This window comes from Carcharodon carcharias, chromosome 9 (genome assembly GCF_017639515.1).
Source record: "Carcharodon carcharias isolate sCarCar2 chromosome 9, sCarCar2.pri, whole genome shotgun sequence".
NCBI classification, from domain to species: domain Eukaryota; kingdom Metazoa; phylum Chordata; class Chondrichthyes; order Lamniformes; family Lamnidae; genus Carcharodon; species Carcharodon carcharias.
The window spans coordinates 169,497,725-169,521,091 of NC_054475.1; the positions used below are offsets into that span (position 1 = coordinate 169,497,725).

The window sequence follows — 23,367 nt, forward strand, 5'->3', positions numbered from 1 at the left end:
GTTTCCATGTTAAGTTGTTTGGAAGAAGTTGATTCAGAATCATCCCATGACTCTGCCTTTGCAGATCAATGATTTGCATGAGAATTTGCTGTTAAAGAGTAAGAACTTAATTGTTATTTTGCTGTTTTTTTTCTGTAAACAGGAACACTTCACACCAGAATGCAGGTTCAAGGAATCAGTATTTGAAAACTACTATGTGACCTATTCATCCATGTTGTACAGACAGCAACAGTCTGGAAGGGGTTGGTATTTGGGACTTAACAAGGAGGGAGAAATCATGAAAGGAAATCACGTGAAGAAAAACAAACCAGCTGCCCACTTCCTCCCCAAACCATTAGAAGGTAATATCTCAAAGATTTTCTTTGCTTTTACTTCAGCTGTGAGCATTAAGAGCGCAGAGAAGCCAATTAACCAGAGGTCAGTGTTCATCTTTAACCTGGTTGACATCTGTTGAGAGGAGGATTGAGTGTCATAGAGGTGCCACGGATACTACAATGAAGAGCAGGCCTAGGTTAGCTCTTCAACTGAAGCAATCTACTGTATTCCGATTTACTTCCTATTTATTCCCTATTTATTTCCACGGCACCTTCCCATGCAACCTCAGAAGGTGCAACACCTGCCTCTTTACTTCCCCCCTCCTCACCGTCCAAGGGCCCAAACACTCCTTTCAAGTGAAGCAGCATTTCACTTGCACTTCCCTCAATTTATTCTACTGCATTCGCTGCTCCCAATGCGGTTTCCTCTACATTGGAGAGACCAAACACAGACTGGGTGACCGCTTTGTGGAACACCCTCTGTCTGTCCTCAAACATTACCCAGACCTCCCTGTCACTTGCCATTTCAACACCCCACCCTGCTCTCATGCCCACATGTCCGTCCTTGACCTGCTGCATTGTTCCAGTGAAGCTCAACACAAACTGGAGGAACAACACCTCATCTTCCGACCATGCACTTTACAGCCTTCCGGACTGAATATCGAGTTCAACATATCGAGATCATGAACTCTCTCCTCCATCCTCACCTGCCCCCCTTTTTGATTCCCTTTTTTCTAATATTTAATTTTTAAATTTTTATATATACATTTTTTTCCCACCTATTTCTATTATCATTGTTTAAATTTATTTCCATTCATTTTTTTATCCCCACCTTTTAGCCCATTTTGATCTTTTTTCCCACACCATCCCCTCCCCCCACCCCACCCCCACTAGGGCCATCTGTCACTTGCTCATCCTGCTTTCTACTCTTAACGTTGCCATTAGCACCTCCTTTAGCCAGTATCACCACCATCAACACCCCTTTTGTTCATGACATCTTTTGCAATCACTCCTTTGCCTCCACCTATCACTGGCCTTATACCCAGCTTCACCACATTTCTACTTCTCTTTAGATCTGAAGAAGAGTCATCTGGACTCGAAACGTTAACTCTTTCTCTCCATAGATGCTGTCAGACCTGCTGAGATTTTCCAGCAATTTTTGTTTTTGTTTCAGATTTCCAGCATCCGCAGTATTTTGCTTTTAACTTACTTAGTTCTTGTTTCCTGACACCTCTGTGCTTCCTTGTCCAACACAGATCCGGCCCCACTTTTAAATTATGTTACAGCTTGTCCCTCAGGAGCCACTTGCAGTAAAGCATTTTCATTCCTAACAGGAGAGTTCTTTCAGTCTCCCCTTTCATTCATGTGATAATCCTCAATTAATGCCCCTTTTCACTGATTGATAATCAGTAGAGACAGTCTTTTACCCTTTGACCTCTCAAATCCAACCATCATTTACACACCTTTACGAATTCTCTCTATTCCTGTGAATAAAGCTGCCAATACTCTTTGAACTTCCAAGAATCATATCACAGGAGGAGGCCATTCAGCCCCTTGAGCCTGTTCCACCATTCAATGAAATCATGTCTGATCTGTGACCTAAACTCCATGCACCTACATTTACTCTTTAATACTTTTGGATAACAAAAATCTATCAATCTCTGATTTAAAATGTACAGTTGATCAAGCATCATTTGCTTTTTGCAAAGGAGAGTTCCCAATTTCTACCACACTTTATGTGTAGAAGAGTTTCTAACTTTGCTTCTGAAATTCACGGTTGAAATTTTTACGCTATGACTGGTGTTGTTCGAGTGCATCTTTACTATCCTCTTCTTCATGGTTCAAATACCCTTCCTGTAATAGGGTGTTCAGAATTCTAATGTCCCATATCCAGTCTCAATTCTGTGAATTGTCACTTGTCACCTTCCATGGCTCAAACAGGAGAATAAATCAAGTACGCTGTTTGACTTATGGTGATTTTTTTTGTTCTCTAAAGCGAATGATTAACAGGTATGTAAGAGGGAACTCAAAGATAGAACTAGTTCCCCTCCAAGTCACACACCATCTTGACTTGGAAATATATTGCCATTCATTCACTGTCACAGGGTCAAAATCCTGGAACTCCCTCCCTAAACAGCAGTGGGTGTACCTACACCACATGGACTGCAGCGGTTCAAGAAGGCAGCTCACCACCACCTTCTCAAGGGCAACTAGGGGTGGGCAATAAATGCTGGCCCAGCCAGCAGTGTTGACAAATATTTTTAAAAATCAGATGTGAACTCTGGATGGTGATGGGCCCAATTAACTTTTTCTCTGAATTTCCTTAAGAGTTGCTGTGTTACTTATTTTAAAATCACAAACAACAAATTGGCCAGAAACGTAAGCTTGAGTGAATCGAAATAAAATACTATAAAAAGTGCCCAATGTAATCCTTTTTTCCATTACTTGCCAGGAATGATTAAAAGGGCTCATTTGTATTGTAAGTTACATGATCCACTGTCATTCTGATTGATGTTCCTTGCTATTACTGGAAATGGAAGCAAATCACTGTAATATTTGGAGGAATGTGAGGTGTTCCTGAATAAATGGAAAAGTTTTTATTCAGTTCACTGAAACCACATTATCATATCGAACATCAGGGAATAAAAAACTTTGTATTTTGCCCCGTGATTTCTCAACTCTGCCAAGGAAATTTTAGCTGAGAAAGGTTTGTGGTGCACAGGATTTGTAATTCTCTATTCAAAGGACTTTTCACAACCTCAGGATATCCCAAAGTTCCCTTAACCCAGAGAATCGGTTTTGAAGTTTAGTCACTTTTGTTATGGGAATAAACACAACAGTAAATTTGCATACAAGACCTCACAAGCATCAAATGAGGTCAGTAACAAATGAATCTGCTTTCTCAGTGATGTCAGTCAGGACACTGGGGAGAACTCCCCTGTTCTTCCTCAAATAGTGGTGTGAGATCTTTTACTGTCACAACAACAACTTGCACTTGTATAGCTACCAGAACGTAGTAAATTGTCCCAAGGCACTTCTCAGGAGTGTTATCAAATTAACACTGGGGGTCAGGGATATTAGGTCCAGTGATCAAGGGGGTCAAAGAGGTAGATTTTAAGGAGCGTCTTAAAGAGGGAGAGCAAGATAGGGAGGCAGAGAGGTTTAGGGAGAATATTCCAGAGTTTAGGGCCTAGATAAAGGCAAACACACCCTCCAGTGGTGCCACAATTAACATCTGGAATACTGAAGAGGCCAGAATTAGAGGAGTGCAGATACCTCAGTGGGTTGTGGGGCTGGATCACGTTACAGAGATAGGGAAGAGTGAGGCCATGGAGGAATTTGAAAGCAGGATGAGAATTTTAAAATTGAAGCATTGCCAGACCAGGAGCCAATGTTGGTCAGCGAGCACCAGGGGGACAGGTGATGGGAACTTGTTGTGAGTTAGGATACAAACCCTGATTTTTTTTTGGATGAACTGAAAGTGTTGGAACTGGGAAACCGGAGAGGAAAGTTATGTTGAATGTGAAGGTAACAAAAGCATGGATGCCGGTTTCAGCAGCAGATGACCTGATTCAGGGGCGAAGTCAGGCAATGTGAAGGAAGTTGATAATCTTGATGGTGACACAGAAATATGGTCAGAAGCTCACCTTATGATCTAACAGGAAACCAAGGCTGTGAACTCAGGTGATTCAGATATGTGGTTTATTGTTTAAAATGTTCTAGCGATTATATTTGTCCTCAGGATCTGGTTGCCACTGGCAAGACCAACATTTATTGCCATTCCTAGTTGGCCTTGAGAAGGTGGTAGCTTGCAGCAGTTACTTATTCACCATGGCAACAAGGCATCATGTAGAAGTGGCATGATTTCAGCTAGGCCCGAGTAGATAATCCTATGCATTCTGAAGCTGGTAGCAAACATTTGGATGACCTTTAAATGCACCAACACACAACAGCTATCCAGCTTTACAAAGTTCCCCTGATGTTGAAAAATGCCCCAAGAGGCCTTAGAGCAGAGAGACTCAGACCCCCACGATGCTCTGGGGAGACTTGCGGAGAGAGTAGCTTTTAAGGAGAACCTTAAATGGAGGCAGCGAAATAGCGGTCTGGAAATAAAATGGGCTGAAGGAAAAACAGGGAACAAAATGTCCAGTATGGTGTGTGGTGTACAGACTCAATTCATAGGGGCAGAGCATTGTGTACCAAATTAATCAGGGTGCCCTGGCATTATTCAGTGCACCATAGCTTGGCATTGGGGAATGAGGAGCCATAGGGAGTGGCATAAAGTTGCATGGATGGGGCATTGGAGTATTCGGGTGTGAAGGGTGATGGTCTTACTTTTTTCATCATAATTGGAATTCGAAACACAAGAAGATCCGCCATGATCTTATTGAATGGCGGAGCAGGCTCGAGGGGCCGAATGGCCTACTTCTCCTATTTCGTATGTATTTCCTTCCCTGAAGGGCACGAGTGAACCAGATGGGGTTTTACAACAATGATAGTTGTCACGAATACCATTCCTGCGACTAGCTTTATATTTCAGGTTTATCAACTGAATTTAAATTCCACTAGTTGCCATGCGGGGTGGGGGGTGGGGGGGTGGAATTTGAACCCATGTCACCGGAGCATTAGCCTGACATTGCCATGATGCTGCCATCTCTCCCTGTTGTTGCAATGTAGAAAATGCAGCAGCCAATTTGTGCACAGAAAGCTCTCATAGCCAGCAATGTGATGGTGAACAGATAATCTGTTTTACTGATGTTTATTCACAGAATCACAGAATCACACAGTGCAAAAGAGGCCCTTCGGCCCATTGAGTCTGCACCGACAAGTGAGAAGCACCTGACCTACCTACCTAAACCCATTTACCAGCACTTGGCCCATAGCCTTGAATGTTATGACGTGCCAAGTGCTCATCCAGGGAGAACTCCTCTGCCTTTCTTCAAACCAGTACTGTGGGATCTTTTTCATCTAATGTGAATTGGGGGGAAACTCTCTGCTGGTTGGAGTCATACCCAGCACAAAGGAAGATGGTTGTGGTTGTTGGAGGTCAGTCATCTCAGCTCCAGGACATCACTGCAGGAGTTCCTCAGGGTAGTGTCCTCGGCCCAACCATCTTCAGCTGCTTCATCAATGACCCTCCTTCCATCATCAGGTCAGAAGTGGGGATGTTCGCTGATGATTGTACAATGTTCAGCACCATTTGCGACTCCTCAGATACTGAATCAGTCCACGTCCAAATGCAGCAAGACCTGGACAATATCCAGGCTTGTGCTGACAAGTGGCAAGTAACATTCACACCACACAAGTGTCAGGCAATGACCATCTCCAACAAGAGAGAAGCCCCTTGATGTTCAATGGCATTAGCAACACTGAATCCCCCACCATCAACAACCCGGGGGTTACCATTAACCAGAAACTGAACTGGACTAGCCATATAAATACTGTGGCTACAAGAGCAGGTCAGAGGCTAGGAATCCTGTGGCGAGTAACTCACCTCCTGACTCACCAAAGCCTGTCCACCATCTACAAGGCACAAGTCAAGAGTGTGATGGAATACTCCCCACTTGCCCGGATGAGTGTAGCTCCCACAACACTGAAGAAGCTGGACACTGTGCATGACAAGCAGTCCACTTGATTGGTACCACATCCACAAACATTCATTCCCTCCACCACCGACGCACAGTAGCGGCAGTGTGTACCATCTACAAGATGCACTGCAGGAATTCACCAAGGCTCCTTAGACAGCACCTTCCAAACCCATGACCACTACCATCTAGAAGGACAAGGGCAGCAGACACATGGGAACACCACCACCTAGAAGTTCCCTTCCAAGCCACTCACCATCCTTACTTGGAAATATATCGCCGTTCCTTCACTGTCATTGGGTCAAAATCCTGGAACTGCCTCCCTAACAGCACTGTGGGTGTACCTACATCACATGGATTGCAGCGGTTCAAGAAGGCAGCTCACCACCACCTTCTCAAGGGCAACTAGAGATGGGCAGTAAATGCTGGCCCGGCCAGCAAAGCCCACGTCCCATGAATTAATTTTTTAAAAAATGTAGAAAGAGTAGATAGGGCCTCAGCTTAATGCCTGATTCAGAAAATGGCAACTATGCTGCACTTCCTTAACACTGTCCTGGGAATTTTAGCCAAGATTTTGTGCTCTAGGCTCTGAATTGGGACTTGAGCCCATGACCTACTGCCCATTGAGACATAGCTTATATTGAGCTTGTTCATCTGCTGTGCTGCAACACTGCTTGAGAGCAGTAATCAGGAAAGTGCCTGCTGGGGAATCTAGAACACAGGATTAGTCTCAGATAAGGGACTGTCTGTTTAGGACAGAGATGAGGAGAAATTTCTTCACTCAAATGATTGTGAATCTCTGGAATTCTCTACCCCAATGAGTTGTATATGCTCAGTCATTGAATATATTCAAGACGGAGGTCGATAGATTTTTGGATACTAAAGAAATTTGCGAGATAAGTGCAGGAAGACACATTGCGGTAGAAGATCAGTCATCATACTCAGTTGGAATACTGTGTCCAATTCTGGGTACTACACTATAGGACAGATGCAAAGGATTCAGAGAGGGTGCAGAAAAGATTTACAAGAATGGTTCCAGGAATGAAGAACTTCAGTTACCTGGATAGATTGGAGAAGTTGGAACTGTTCTCTTTGGAGAAGTGAAGGGTAAAAGGACATTTGATAGAAATGTTCAAAATCATGAGGAGTCTGGACAGAGTCGATGGAGAGAAACTTTCCACTGGTGGGATGGTCCAGAATCAGAGGACATCAATTCAATGTGACTGGCAAAGGAACCAGAAGCCCATATGAGGAAGAATATCTTTGCACAACATATAATTAAGACCTGGAATACACTGCCTGAGTGTGTGGTGAAGGCAGATTCAGAGGAGACTTTCAAAGGAGAATTGGCTAATTACCACAAAAGAAAATAATTTGCAGGGCTGTGAGGAAAAGGCGGGGAGTGGGATGAGGTGAGTTGCTCTTGCTGAGATCCGACACGGATGTGATAGGCTGAATGGCCTCCTTCTGTGATGTAACCATTCTATGATCTTACTGAATGAGAGTTCAAAGGGCTGAACGACCAGCTCCAGTTTCTATTTCTTATGTTACTTAAAATGAAAGAGTGAGGAAGACAACAAACATGTTTCAGGACAGAGGAAGAAACCTCAGCGGACATTGAGGACATTGTGTTCACCAAGTCCCACCACCATGGAGTCTTCACATTGTTGCTTAGTAATGAATATGGTTCAAATTGCTTTTACAAATGATTCCTTCTGTCACATCCTAACTGGCCAAGTAATTGAACTTCATAACGCCAGCCTTCCACATGTGGAGAAAAACAAGCTCATGTTTTCGTTTGTGGAGCTGGTGTTAGATCGAGCTATGATTTCTCTGTGAGGCAGAATCTTTCTGCAAGCCTGCTTTTCGTTATATTTTCATTGTACATTCACTCTATTTAAATGCCATGGTGTTTTCAGGAATGCAGATGAATACATTAAATCTGTTGGCAAGATTCCACATAAAACAAAAAGAAAATTTATATCGAATCTATGACATCGAAAGAAGTCGCTTGACCTAACTGGTTCATGCTGGTACAAGAACAAAAATGCTGGAAAAGCTCAGCAGATCAGTCAGCATCTGCGGAGAAAAACAGAGTTCATTTCAGGTCAATGACCATTCATTATTACTTATTATGATTCATAACCCATGGATTCTGATTAACCAGAGATAGTCAGCATAGTTTTGTTAAGGGAAGGAAGTATCTTACTAATTTAATTGAATTTTTTGAGGAAGTATCAAGGAGGATTGATGAGGGTGGTGTAGTGGATGTGTTCTACATGGATTTTAGTAAGGCATTTGACAAGGTCCCACATGGCAGACTGGTCAAGAAAATGAGATCCCATGGGATACAGAGGAAGGTGACAGGTTGGATCCAAAATTGGCTCAGCGACAGACAAAAAAACAAAGGGTAATAATCAATGGATGTTTTTGTGAATGGAAAGCAGTTTCCAGTAGCGTTCCACAGGGCTCAGTGTTGGGTCACTTGTTGTTTGTGGTGTATATTAATGATTTGGATTTAAACATGGGAGGCATAATTGGAAATTTGCAGATGACATAAAAATCGGTCATGTAGTTGATAGTGAAGAGGATAGATGTCAACTCCAGAATGATATCGATGGTTTGGTTGAGCGGGCTGTTAAGTGGAAAATTGAATTCAATCTTCAGAAGTGTGAGGTAATGAATTTTGGGAGGGCCAACAAAGCAAGTGAATACTCAATAAATGGGAGGGATATTGAGAGCAGTAGAGGAGTGAGAGACCTTGGACTGCATGTCCACAGGTCCCTGAAGGTGGCAGGACAAGTACATGGGTGGTAAAGAAAGCATATGAAATGCTTTCCTTTATTGGGCAAAGTATTGAATACAAAAGCAGGAATGTAACGCTGGAACGGTATAAAATGCTGGTTAGGCCACAGCTGGAGTTCTGCGTACAGTTCTGATCACCACTTACAGGAAGCACATGATTGCTCTGGACAGAGTGCAGGGGAGATGCTGCCAGGGCTTGAAAATTGCAGCTCTGAGGGGAGACTGGATAGGCTGGGGTTGTTTTCCTTAGAACAGAGGAGGCTGAGGGGTGACCTGATTGAGGTGAACAAGATTATGAGGGGCCTAGATAGAGTCGACAGGAAAGACTTGTTTCCCTTAGCAGAGAGGTCAGTTACCAGGGGGCGTGGATTTCAGGTGATTGGTAGAAGGATGAGAGGGGACATGAGAAAAAGTTTTTTCACCCAGAGTGTGGTGGCTGGGCTAGTTTCTTTCAATCAGCATGGTCTAATTGGTCTCTTTCTATGCTGTAACTTTTCTATGGTTTTATGAGTATTTCCAGCGATTTTTTTGGTTCTTATTTCAGATCTCCATTATCCGCAGCATTCTGCTTTTGTGCTAATCCGTGCTGGTGCTTCTCCTTTCCTCAAACAGTTGTTCTAATCCTGAGTGCCCACTCATTTTCCATATCCCGCTCATTTAACCTTTCCTTCAACTCCTGTCTAACAGTCACTAACTACATTCTCTGTCCCCACATACGAATGTAGGAACAGGCCAGTCAGCCCCTCAGTCCTATTCTGCCATTCTATTAGACCATGGCTGATCTGTCACTTAACTCCATCCACCTGTCTTGGTTCCATAAATCTTGCCTAACATAAATCTACAAGGCAAAGTTTCTGCACAGAAGGTGCTGACACATGTGCAAAGATTGACTACGCCTACATTTCTCCTCTCCTGAGAGGATTTAGAAAGGACATGATAGAAATGGTTAAAGTTTTAAATCTTTTTTGGACAAATCGGATCCAAGTAAACTGTTCCATGGGGTCAGAATCTGAGCACGGGCTCATATTTATAAAGTAAGGACAACAAAAGAAAATAATAAATGCGAGAGGAAGTTTTTTAGTCAAAGGACAATGAGGTTGTGGAACTGGTTACAGCACAGGGGATGGAACAAGAAAACTTGTTGTTACAACAACTTGCATTTATTTTGTGTCTTTAACATGGTAAAAGCACCCGAAGATGCTACACAAGGGTGATTTTCAAACAATATTTGACACTAAGCCACTTAAGGAGGTATTAGGGCATGTGACCTTTGCCAAAGCCATAGGTTTTAAGGAGCATCTTAAAAAGAGGAGAGAGGGGTAAGGAGGTGGAGAGGATTAGAGAGGGAATCCCAGAGCTTAGGTCCCAGACAGCTGAAGACACGGTTGCCAGTGGTGGAGTGATGACAATCAATGATGCACAGGAAGACAGGATTAGAGGAGTACAGAGATCTTGGAGGGTTGTGGAGCTGGTGGAGGCTACAGAAATAGGGATGGGCGAGGCCATGGAGGGATCTGAAAACCCACGGTAAGAACAGAGGTGTTCACCCAAAATGGCGTTTTGTGTCCAGGCTGTCTTTTTGCCATAGTTCTCGATACTGAAGACCCAGTGAGAATATGGATATTGACTTTTTAAATGTATATTACAAAGCAGATTTATCAACAGATGTTTCCGCATTAGAATTGGCCTCTGAACAGCGATGAGCCACTCATGCCCAGAGGTTTCAGACAGCTGCCTGATTTGAGGAGATTTAAACGACGCTGAAGTGAACAGAAAGATCTGTTTTCCGCTGACTCAGATAACTTGCAGTCTGGTCAAAGTGCTGTCAGGAATGTTTTTAGAAAGCACTGCAGTGGTGCATTCTGTCACATAAAGAACAGCCACAACAATATAACTTTCCGGCCCAGTCTTAATCAATCTGAAAGCTTTGAGCGTTTATTTTTTAATGTGAGATTGGCTAACAAGGGGGATTGAAGCCAGTGAAAAGTGAACACTCACAGCTGTGGTTAAAATGCAGAAAGCAAATCACTTTTTGGCTTTACACTGCACCTGGGTTGAAAAGGTTGCTCCTTATCCCATTCCCACTCCTCCTTCCCAAAGCCTCATTTTGATCACTCGGATGTCTGTGCACTGCAGGGTACACGGAGCTTGGAGCCCAGTAACACTGGCTCCATGAGTCGGACTTGAAACCATTAGCGGGCCAAGGGGGTGGAGATAAGAGGAGGAGAGGTTCACTTTTCGTTTCTCAGTCTGATGACACATCCCTGCTTGGGCTCCAATTGTAATCAGCAAGCAAGGCAGAAGCCATCTGGTTTGAGGGAATGGTAACTGTCAGGAAATCCAGCAGCAATCATTCCACCTACTTAGTGCCAATTCCTAAAGGGCTCTGTTAGGGGGAGGGTTGGGACTTCCCCTATGGTCAGGACTCTTGGCACACTTAGAAAGGAGTGTGGAAGGGCAGCAATCCCAGAGACCTTCAATTTAAAACTCATATCTATCACATTTAAATCCATGCATGGCCTCAATCCTCCCAATCTCGAGAACCTCCTCCACAGTCCTCCCATCGCTGTGCCGTACCAATTCTGGCCTCTTGCACATGCCCCAGTTTCCATTGCTCAATCATTGGTGCTGTGTCTTCAGCTCTGGAATTCCTTCCCTAAACCCCTCCAGCTCTCTACTTCTCTCTCTCCTCCTTTCCCATATTACATAAAATATCCCTCTTTGACCAGCCCTTTGGCCATCTATCCTGTTCTAACCTCAATGGCACGGTAACAATTATTAAAATATTCTTTCACGCGATGCTGGGTGTCGCTGGCTGGGCCAGCATTTATTGCCCATCCCTAGTTGCTCTTGAGAAGATGGTGGTGAGCTGCCTTCTTGAACCGCTGCAGTCCCTGTGGTGTAGGTACACCCACAGTGCTATTAGGGAGGGAGTTCCAGGATTTTGACCCAGCGACAGTGAAGGAACGGCGATATATTTCCAAGTCAGGATGGTGAGTGACTTGGAGGGGAACTTCCAAGTGGTGGTGTTCCCATCTATCTGCTGCCCCTGTCCTTCTAGATGGTAATTGTTTTGGGTTTGCAAAGTGCTGCCCAAGAAGCCTTGGTGAGTTCCTGCAGTGCATCTTGTAGATGGTGCACACACTGCCAATGTACTTTGGTGGTGGAGGGAGTGAATGTTTGTGGATGTAGTGCCAATCAAGTGGGCTGCTTTGTCCTGGATGATGTTGAGCTTCTTGAGTGTTGTGGGAGCTGCACTCATCCAGGCAAGTGGAAAGAATTCCATCACACTCTTGACTTGTCCCTTGTAGATGATGGACAGGCTTTGGTGGGCCATGGGGTGAGTTACTCATCGCAGAATTACTAACCTCTGACCTGCTCTTGTAGCCGCAGTATTTATATGGCAAGTCCAGTTCAGTTTCTGGTTAATGGTAACCCCCAGGATGTTGATAGTGGGGGATTCATTGATGGTAATGCCATTGAACGTCAAAAGGCATTAGTTAGGTTCTCTCTTATTGGAAATGGCCATTGTCTGGCACTTGTGTCAAGTGAATGTTACCTGTCATTTGTCAGCCCAAGACTGGATATTGCCCAGGTCTTGCTGCATTTAGACATGGACTTCTTCAGTGTCTGAGGAGTCATGAATGGTGTTGAACATTGTGCAATCATCAGGGAACGTCGTCACTTCTGACCTTATGATGGAAGGGAGGTCATTGATGAAGCAGCTGAAGATGGTTGGGCCAAGCACACTACCTTGAGGAACTCCTGCACTGATGTCCTGGAGCTGAGGTGACTGAACCTCCAACAACCACAATCATCTTCCTTTGTGCTAGGTATGACTCCAACCAGTGGAAGTTTTCCCCCCGCTACCCATTGACTCCAGTTTTGTTAGGGCTCCTGGATGCCACTCTCGGTCAAGTGCGGCCTTGATGTCAAGGGAAGTCACTCTCACCTCACCTCGGGAATTCAGCTCTTTTGTCCATATTTGAACTGTAAAGAGGTCAAGAGCTGAGTGGCCCTGGCAGAACCCAAACTGGGCATCAGTGAGCAGGTTACTGCTAAGCAAGTACTGCTTGATAGCACTGTTGATGACCCCTTCCTTTGCTTTACTGATGATGGAGAGTAGACTGATGGGGCAGTAATTGGTCAGGTTGGATTTGTCCTGCTTTTTGTGTACAGGACATACCTGGGCAAATTTCCACATAGCCAGTAGATGCCAGTGTAGTAGCTGTACTGGAACAGCTTGGCTATGGGTGCGTCAAGTTCTGGAGCACAAGTGTTTAGTCCTATTGCCGAAATATTGTCAGGACCCAGAGTCTTTGCATTATCCAGTGCCTTCAGCTGTTTCTTGATATATCATGCAGTGAATTGAATTGGCTGAAGACTGGCATCTGTAACGCTGGGGATCTCTGGAGGAGCCAGAGATGGGTCATCCGTTCAGCACTTCAGGCTGAAGATTGTAGCAAATGCTTCAGCCTTTTCTTTTGTACTAATGTGCTGGGCAGCCCCATTATTGAGTAAGCGGATATTTGTGGAGCCTCCTCCTCCAGTGAGTTGTTTAATTATCCACCACCATTCTCAGCTGGATGTGTTAGGACTGCAGAGCTTAGATCTGAAACGTTGGTTGTGGGATCGCTTAACTCTATCATTTGCTGCTAATGCTGTTTGGTACACAAGTAGTCCTGTGTTATAGCTTCACCAGGTTGACACCTCATTTTTAGGTATACCTGATGCTGCTCCTGACATGCCCTCCTGCACTCTTCATTAAACCAGGGTTGATCCCCTGGCTTGATGGTAATGGTAGAGTGGGGGCTATGCCAGGCCATGAGGTTACAGATTGTGTTCAAGTACAATTCTGCTGCTGCTGATGGCCCACAGCTCCTCATGGATGCCCAGTCTTGAGTTGCTAGCTATGCTTGAAATCTATCCCATTTAGCACGGTGGTAGTGTCACACAACATGATGGAGGGTATCCTCAATGTGAAGATAGGACTTTGTCTCCACAATGACTGCCGGTGGGACAAGACATACCCAGGGATGGTGACAGTGTTATTTGGGACATTCTCTTTCACAGATGATTCCATGAAGATGACTATTTCAGTTTGACTGGCCTGTGAGACAGCTCTTCCAAGTTTGGCACTAACCCCCGGATGTTATTAAGGAAGATAAAAGCAAAAATCTGCAGATGCTGGAAATCCACAACAAAAACAAAAATACCTGGAAAAACTCAGCAGGTCTGGCAGCATCTGCGGAGAGGAACACAGTTAACGTTTCGAGTCCGTATGACTCTTCAACAGAACTAAGGGAAAAAAAAAGTTCTGTTGAAGAGTCATGCGGACTCGAAACGTTAACTGTCTTCCTCTCCACAAATGCTGCCAGACCTGCTGAGTTTTTCCAGGTATTTTTGCTTTTGTTATTAAGGAGGACTTTGCAGGGTTGACAGGGCTGAGTTTGCCATTGTCGTTTCCAGTGCCTGGATTGATGCCGGGTGGTCCACCCGCTTTCATTCCTTTTTTGAGACTTTGTAGCGGATAGATATGACTGAGGGGCTTGCTTGGCCATTTCAGGTGGTATTTAAGAGTCAACCATATTGTAGTGGGTCTGAAGTCACTTGTAGGCCAGACCAGGTAAGGACGGCAGATTTCTTTCCCTAAATGGCATTAGTGAACCAGATGGGTTTTTACAACAATCGACAATGGTTCCATGGTCATCATCATTAGCCTTTTAATTCCAGATTTTTACTGAATTCAAATGCCACTATCTCCCGTGGTGGGATTCGAACCTAGGATTATTATTCCATGTCAGTAGCACTACGCCATCGCCTCCCCTGAAATTGGCATGTTGTATGGAAGAGTAAATGCTGTTGAGGGAATTAGGCTGCCTAAGTGTTGCTGGGTGCATCCCACCCACACTCAACACACAGAGACAGAGGTGGGATATCTCAACTGAGCAGAACTTGTTGGGGAATCCTTCTATTCTGCAGTATTGAGAGGGTGCTACAGTATCAGAGGGTCAGTACTGAGGAAACACAGCAGCAGCGAGGGCAGTACTGAGGGAGGGCTGCACTGTCAGAGGGCAATACTGAAGGAGTGCTGCACTGTCAGAGGGTAAGTACTGAGAGAGTGCTGAAATGTTGGAGGGTCAGTACTGAGGGAGTGCCGCACTGTTTAAGGGTCCATATTAAGGGAGAAAGGCCACCAGAACACTCACAACTCTTTACAGCAAAGTATCTGCATATTTTTGAAGCGTAGGAAACTTGGCAAAGGATCCAATTTGGGAAGATGTTGTCAAGCAAAGAGTAGAGACGAGGCAAGAGAGAAAGGTATTAATATGGGAAATGATTAACAGACGATGACAAGAAGGGACAGAATATACAAATCTAAAGGTAAATCAGCAGATAAGGCTAGAGGTTACAAAAATAATACAAGTACAAAACTAAAGGCTCTGTATCTGAATGCATGTAGCATTCAAAACAAAGCAGATGAACTGATAGCACAAATAGAAACAAGTAAGTGCCACCTGATAGCTATTCCAGAGACACGGCTGCAGGATAGATTGGGACCTGAATATTTAGGAAGGACAGGAAGCTAGGAAAAGATGGAGGGGTGGCTCTGTTAATTAATTACGGCATTAGCACAATAGAGAGGGATGACCTATGTTCAGGAAACCAGGATGTAGGGGCGATTTGGGTAGAGAGGAGAAATAATAAAGGCAAGAAGTCACTTCTTAGAGTAGTGTACAGGCCCCCTAACAGTAACCACATGGGTTATAAAGGCAGAAATAATGGGAGCTTGTCAGAAAGTTTTGGCAATAAGCATGTGGGATTTTAATCCAGATATACAGCAGGATTTTCCAAATCCGCCTGCCACCGAGATCTTCCGGTCCCGCCTCGAGTCAATGGACTTCTGGCTGGGGCACCCCCTCACCCGCAATGGATCCCACCTGCAACAGAGCCAGAAAATCCTGGCCTTTGACTGGAAAAATCAGATGGGTCAAGGTAGTCTAGATGAGGAACTCATATTATGTTTTTGGGATAGTTTCTTAGAACAGCATGTTCTGGCACCAACCAGAGAGCAGGCTATTCTAGACCTGGTATCATGCAACAAGATAGGATTAATTAATGGCCTCATAGTGAAGGCACCCTTGGGTCAGATTGATCCTAATATGATTGAATTTTACATTCAGTTTGAGGGAGAGAAGAAGGATCTAAGCCTAGCATTTTAAACTAAAATAAGGGCAATTATGAGGGCATGAAATTACAACTAGCTAAAGTGAACTGGCAAATTAGGTTAAGGGATAGGTCAATAGAGATGCATTGGCTAATATTTAAGGAGATATTTCCAAATACGTGGAATAGATACATTCCAATGAGAAAGAAACATTCCAAGGGGAGGGCCCACCATCCATGGTTAACTAAAAAGTTAAAGATAGCATCAGACTTAAAGAAAAAGCACATAATTGCTCAAAGATGGGTGGCAGGTCAGAAGATTAGACAGAATATTAAGAACAGCAAAGAATGACTAAAAGATTAATAATGAGGGGAAAATTAGAGTACGAGAGAAAGCTAGCTAGAAATATGAAGACAGAGTGTCATGAGTTTTTGGAATTCTCTTCCTGAAAAGATGGTGGAAGCAGAGTCTTTGAATCTTTTTAAGGCAGAGGTGGATAGATTCTAGGGAAGCAAGTGGGCAATAGGTTATCGGGGGTAGGTGGGATGCAGATTTTAGGTTACTATCAGATCAGCCATGATCCTATTAAATGATGGAGCAGGTTCGAGGGACAGAATGGCCTACTCCTGCTCTTTGTTCATATGTAAGAAAAGAGTTAACAAAGTGAATGTGGCCCCATAGAAAGTGAGTCTGGGGAATTAATAATGGAAAATAAGGAGATAACAGACAAAGTTAACAGATATTTTGTATCGGTCTTCATTATAGAGGATGCAAGTAACATCCCAGAAATAGCTGTAAACCAGAAAATGGAAGGGAGGGAAGAACTCAAGAAAATTGCAATCATCAGAGAAGTGGTACTGAGCAAATTATTGGAGCTATGGGCTGAAGTCAAAAGTGGACAGGTTATGCTTTGGGTATACAGGGCATTAGTGAGACCACATCTGGGGCAGAAATTTTCACTCAGAAGGGCGGGCACGCACCCGACCTGCTCGAGCGTGAAATGGCGAGAGTTAACATCAGCCGAGTGTGCTAGCATCAATGCGCAGTCGCATGATAGTTCAGTCAGGCGGGCGCGCACCGGAATTGACAGTTTGCCCACGGGCATTTAAGAGGCTTGTCGAGGCCATTAAGTAATCAATTAATGTACATTTTTGTTTCTCGTCCAACCTAACGGTGGGGGGTGGCAGGCGAAAAGACTAAGCGGACTCTGCATTTTTTTGGAAACCTCATCCATGGGCGGGATGAGGTTTCCAAATGTAAATAAAAATTACATAAAAGCTTTAATTTTTCATTAATAACATACCCCTGCTCATGTGACAGAGTCGCATGAGGGGACATGGTTTATTAGATTTTTATTTTCTTCATTCTTTTATATATCTCTTCATCTCCCTGAGGCGGCTCCATGCCTCGGAGATTATGTAGCGCTCACTCATGCACATGCACAAATTTCGCACTTACGCCACACCACCCCCCACCCCCCCCCCACCCCACCACCCCCCCCCCCCCCCCCCCCCCCCCCAACCCCAACCATTGCACGAGCAGCGCTCAGTGCTGCCATTCGCATTTCATGCTGGGTGGGCCTTAATTGACCCACCAGCATGAAATCACAGTGCGGTGCCGATCACAGGTGATGGTCGGCTTCCTGACCATCCCCGCCAAGCCCAACCGCCAAAGGCAAAATTCTGTCCCTGGTGTACTGTGTACAGCACTGGTCTCCTTATTTAAGGAACAATGTAAATACATTGGAAGCAGTTCAGAGAAATTTTACTAGATGATTACCTGGAATTGTCAGGCTAGGCTTCTATCTGCAGGAGTTTAGAAGAGTAAGAGGCGAGTTAATGTCATGATAATAGCTGATTGTGGTTGTGGACTCCAATATTAGATACTGTACAGTACTCTGTACTGTATATGGGAGTCACATGACCTAGGGGTTGAAGGTCAAATAGATCCTAAAGGGTCTTGACAGGGTACATGTGGAGAGGATGTTTCCTCTTGTGGAAGAATCTGGAACGAGGGGTCACTTTAAAAATAAAATGTCCCCCATTTAAGAGGTAGATGAAAATTTTTTTCTCTCAGAGTGTAGTGAGTCTTTGGAACTCTCTTCCTCAAAAGATGGTGGAAGTAGAGTCTTTGAATATTTTTAAGGCAGAGTTAGATAGATTCTTGATGAACAAGGAGGGTGAAAGGTTATCAGGGGTAGGCAGGAATGCGGAGTTGAGGTTACCTTCAGATCGGCCGTGATCTTATTGAATGGCAGAGCAGGCTCAAGGGACTGAGTGGCCTATTCCTTCTCCTAATTCGTCTGTTCATATATATATATGCACCCAGCAGGATCCCACAAGCAGTAATGTGACAATAACCAGATAATCTGTTTGTAGTACAAAAACAAAAATACCTGGAAAAACTCAGCAGGTCTGACAGCATCTGTGGAGAGGAACACAGTTAACATTTTGAGTCCGTATGACTCTTTGCTTTAATCTGTTTGTAATGTTGATTGAGGGATATTGGCTGGGACACCACAAAGAATTCTCCTGCTCTTCTTCAAACTGGTGCCATAGGATCTTGTACATCCACCTGAAAAAGAAGATGGGCCTTGTTTTAATACCTTATCCAAAGGGCAGTACAGTACTCCCCCAGCAATGTATTGGAATGCCAGCCTGAATTTTTATACTGAGGTTCTGAAGTGGGTCATGAACCCACAACCTTCTGATTTAGAGGCAAGAAAGCTCCCACTGAGCCACAGCTAGCAGCTTTACTCTCCAAGGCACAGTGCTGAAGGAATTGATGAACTATTGGAGGGACAGTACTGTCAGTGCTGTTCTGTTGGAGGAGGTATCTTTCAGACGAACTAAGGCCCTTTTTGCCCTCTTGGGTGATGTAAAAGATCCATCGCACTATTTTGAAGATGAGGAGTGTTCTCTGCGCAGTTGTGTTTAACTAACTTGATTGAGTTTTTTGATCATGTAATAGAGAGGGTTGATGAGGGTAATACTGTTGATGTGGTGTACATGGACTTCCAAAAGGCATTTGATAAAGAGCCACACAACAGACCATAAGCAAAGTATAGCTCATGGAACAAAAGGGACAGGAGCAAAAGGGATACAAAATTGGCTGAGTGACAGAAAACAAGAAGTTGTGGTGATTGTTTGGTGGGCTGGAGGAAGGTTTACAGTGGAGCAGTGTTAGGTCTTCTTGTTTTCCTAATATATAATAGTGATGTAGACCATGATGGAAAAGGCACAATTTCAAAATTTGCATGTGATACAAAATTTGGAAGTATTGTGAACCATGAGGAGGATAGTGTAAAATTTCAGAGGACCATAGACAGATTGGTGGAATGGGTGGACAAATGGCAGATGAAATTTAATGCAGAGAAGTGCGAGGTTGGTTCATTCTGGTAGGAAGATCAACAGAGAGACAATATAAAATAAAACGTTTCATGATAAAGATGGTACAGAAGCAGAGGGACTTGTGTGTATGCATACATGAATCATTGAAGGTGGCAGGACAGGTTGAGAGAGCAGTTAATAAAGCGTCCTGGACTTTATTAACAGGAACATGGAGTACAAGAGCAAGGAGGTTATGTTGAGCTTGTATAAATCACTAGTTCGGCCTCAGCTGGAGTATTGCGTCCAGTTCTGGGTGATGCACTTTAGGAAGGATGTGAAGGCATTGGAGAGAGTGCAGAAAAGATTCACAAGAATGGTTCTAGAGATGAGGAACTTCAATTGCATAGATACATTGGAGAAGCTAGGACTGTTCTCTGAAGAGAAGAGAAGGCTGAGAGGAGATTTGATAGAGGTGTTCAGAATCATGAAGGGAGTGGACAGAGTAAATAAGGAAAAATTAAATTAAATTGGATAGAGAATAATTGGTGGAAGGATCGAGAATCATAGAACAGAGTTTTAAGGTAATTGGCAAATGAAGCAATGACAACTTGAGGGAAATCATTTTTATGCAGTGAGTAGGTAGGATTTGGACTGCATTGCCTGAGACTGTGGTGGAGACAGGGACAATTGAGATTTTTGTAACGACTGCAACTGATGTTAATGCTGGGTCAGCTGGATCTCAGATTGAAATCCGTGTAGGCTGTTTGTGACCTGTTTTCTTTGTATTGTAGAAATGAGGAGGCACAGCTATCGAACTCAAAAGCACAGAACTCCAGTGATAACTTTTAAAATTTGAAGAAATAAAATGGTCCTTAACAGAAAAGATAAAACTTAAACACATGATAAAAGATACACAGTTGAAAAGATCTTAAAATATAACCCCAAAAATGCCTTGCAAAAGGCACACCATAAATCTATCTTTTGGCAACAGCCCTATAGATTCTTGGCTGGAAAATCCAGGAAACGTTACCCAAAACATGAAATTAATTTCACTGTAAACAAAAGTACATTCTACAACCTTCCCGGAACCAAACATGCTGTTGTAGTTTTCCAAAGGCAGATTCACAGAAAACTGCTTCACAAGTTGCTTTCTTCAGTTAAAACTCTTCACAACCAACACAAAAGAGCTGGCTCCTCGTGACATCCCCCACAGCATCTCCACTCCAGCTGAAAACCTATTCTCATAAATACTAATTTCCCCTCCTACCTTTGCTTCCATTGTCCTCACAAATAGAACCATAGAACCATAGAAAAGTTACAGCACAGAAGGAGGCCATTTGGCTCATCTTGTCCATGCCAGCCCGAGGACACCCAGGTGCCCTTTCTAATCCCACCTTCCTGCACCCGGCCCTGCAGCTTACAGCACTTAAGGTGCAGATCCAGGTACTTGTTAAAAGAGTTTAAAGTTTCTGCCTCTACCACCAACTTGGGCAGCGAATTCCAGACACTCACTACCCTCTGCGTAAAAAAGTTCTTCCTCATGTCCCCCTACATCTTCTGCCACTTATCTTGAATCTATGTCCCCTGGTTCTAGAATTCTCCACCAAGAGAAACAATTTTATCCTGTCCACTCTATCTATTCCCCTCATAATTTTGTACACCTCAATCAAGTCACCTCTCAGCCTTCTTTGTTCTAAGGAAAATAACCCCAACATATCCAATCTCTCCTCGTAGCTACACTTTTCTAACCCTGGCAACATTCTTGTAAACCTCCTCTGCACTCTTTCCAGAGCTATTACATCCTTCCTGTAATGTGGTGACCAGAACTGCACACAATACTCCAGTTGTGGCCTCACCAGTGTTTTATACAATTCCAACATTATATCCTTACTTTTATATTCTGTACCTCTGCCAATGAAGGAGAGCATTCCATATGCCTTCTTTACAACCTTGTCTACTTGAACTGCTGCCTTCAGGGACCTGTGTACTTGTACGCCAAGATCTCTCACTTCATCTACCCCTCTTAGTATATTCTCATTTATTTTGTAATCCCTGTAATTGTTTGACCTCCCTAAATGTATAACCTCACACTTCTCTATGTTAAAATCCACCTGCCACTTTACCGCCCACTCCACCAACCCATCTATATTGTTTTGGAGATTATGGCTATCCTCTACACTATCCACTACTCGGCCAAATCTTTGTGTCAAATCCCATTAAACTTAGGTTCCCCAAATATTAAAACCTTTCAAATTTCTACATTACCCCTATTTATGGAGCAATAAACTTAAAATGTATAATCCTGTTTACTCATGAATGCCCTGTAAGATACAAATGTTCCCTGTGACCTTTGAACCTTTTTTGAAAAGCATTAATTACCCAGCAATTTCAACACTTAACACCAAATGCAAATATCAAACCTACTATGTTTACCTGTAAACTAAAACCCAGCATAGATTCTTTATTGGTAAGGGGATCAAAGATTACGTGGAGAAGGTGGGAGAATGGGGTTGAGGAACTTATCAGCCATGATTGAATGGCAGAGCAGACTCGATGGGCCGAAAGGCCTAATTTCTGCTCCTATGTCTTATGGTCTTATAAGGCTTCATTACAAATGCAATTCCTTCATCCCTTAGACTCCACAGACAATTTGACTCCAAAATCCTCTCATTTGATTAACCCTGGACAGACACAGACATAGCTTTCCATTCCTACAGAGTATATATACATAACACACACAAAAAAAATAGAAAACATACACATATCATCACACTATCAAGAGGGAATTGGATAATTATATGAAACAGAAAAAAAATGTGGGGCTACAGAGACCAGGTGAATTGGTCTGCAGAGATGGACATGATGGGATAACTGGCCTTCCTGTGATGTAACCATTCTATAATTTAGTCCTTGCTAATATTTATTCCCCTGACTACCATTAGTAAAAAGAGATTATCTGGTTGTTATCACTGTGCCGTTTGCGGGATCTTGCTGTGTACACATTGGCTGCTGCGTTTTTGACAATTATAACAGGGATTGCATTTCCAGAAAGCATTTCATTGGCTTTGGGACACACTGAGGTTGCGAACATTGCTTTTCTCAAGCCCGCATTTCTGCGATTGGATCGGTTTATCCAGTGAAACAGAATTTCCAGCACAGAAACTGACCATTCAGCTCCGTCCACATGTGCCGCCTCCCACTCGAATTCATTTCACCCTATCAGGATAATCTTCTATTCCTTCCCCCACTACCCCACCCCCCCCCCCCCCCCCCCGCCTCCTTTGTGTTTATCTAGCTTCCCTCTTAAATGCATCCTGGGTTAATTGTCATGCAGGACAGATTAGCAGCTTCAATTTCACATCTTCGCGTGCTCCCAGTGATAGATGCTGGTGTGTTTCACTAACGTTGATTTCCTCTTTGATTTCAGTTGCCCTTTACAGAGAACCATCATTACACGAGTTGGCGGAAGTTCTCTCCCGGTCTGGAACTCCCACCAAAAGCAGAAGTGCCTCCGCCGTGCTAAATGGGGGCAAGACGGTGAGTCAGACAGAATCGACGTAGCTGGGTGGAGGCTCGTCCCGTGTCCAGACAAAACCACGTACAGACGCCGCCGACATATCACTAGCAGACAGTGTCTTTCTGTTGTAAGCTGATTCAGGAAACAAGCTACTACTGAGCTGAGTAAAGTTGCACTCGTATCAGCCTTTTAGGTCTTCTGGTTTTTCTGTCAGTGGATAAATCCCGATAATTTTAGCCGAGAAAACGCTTGTACATCTCACCAAAACACCCGGACGGCCAATGAAACCTCACTTTTGGAATGTGGTGCGGCGGAAGAAATACCATTTTGTCCCATCATCAGACCTGTCTCCGGGAAAATGAATCATAGATAAAAACAAAAAAAAAAATCACAACCTGTTCGTAAGCTGAAAGCAAGTTAACGGTTCAGCAATGAACATACACACACAAAAAGAACCAGGCCACATTCGCTCTTGCCAGAGGAATGTAGACACCTTTGGGTTTTACTAAAGGAACGAGGAACACACACACAAAAAAAGTAATTGCATCATGTTCTTGGCACTCAATGCTGTTCAGCCCCACTTGATAACACTAGCATCAGTTTCTTTTCTTTAGTCCAAGGATAGTGTTTTGCTATACTGTGGGTCTAC

The 23,367-nt window shown here is 43.7% G+C and overlaps 1 protein-coding gene across 6 annotated transcripts in view; it reads left to right on the top strand.

The window, feature by feature from the left end:
• Positions 1 to 23,154, top strand: part of fgf13a (fibroblast growth factor 13a) — a 638,247-nt gene extending 615,093 nt beyond the window's left edge. For all 6 annotated transcript variants that reach the window (XM_041196414.1, XM_041196418.1, XM_041196415.1 and 3 more), the window contains 2 exons: positions 143 to 341; positions 22,629 to 23,154. In XM_041196414.1, the coding sequence (XP_041052348.1) occupies positions 143 to 341; positions 22,629 to 22,762 (333 nt within the window). In that variant the 3' untranslated portion in view covers positions 22,763 to 23,154. The remainder of the gene's footprint in view (positions 1 to 142; positions 342 to 22,628) is intronic.
• Positions 23,155 to 23,367: the final 213 nt, after the last annotated feature.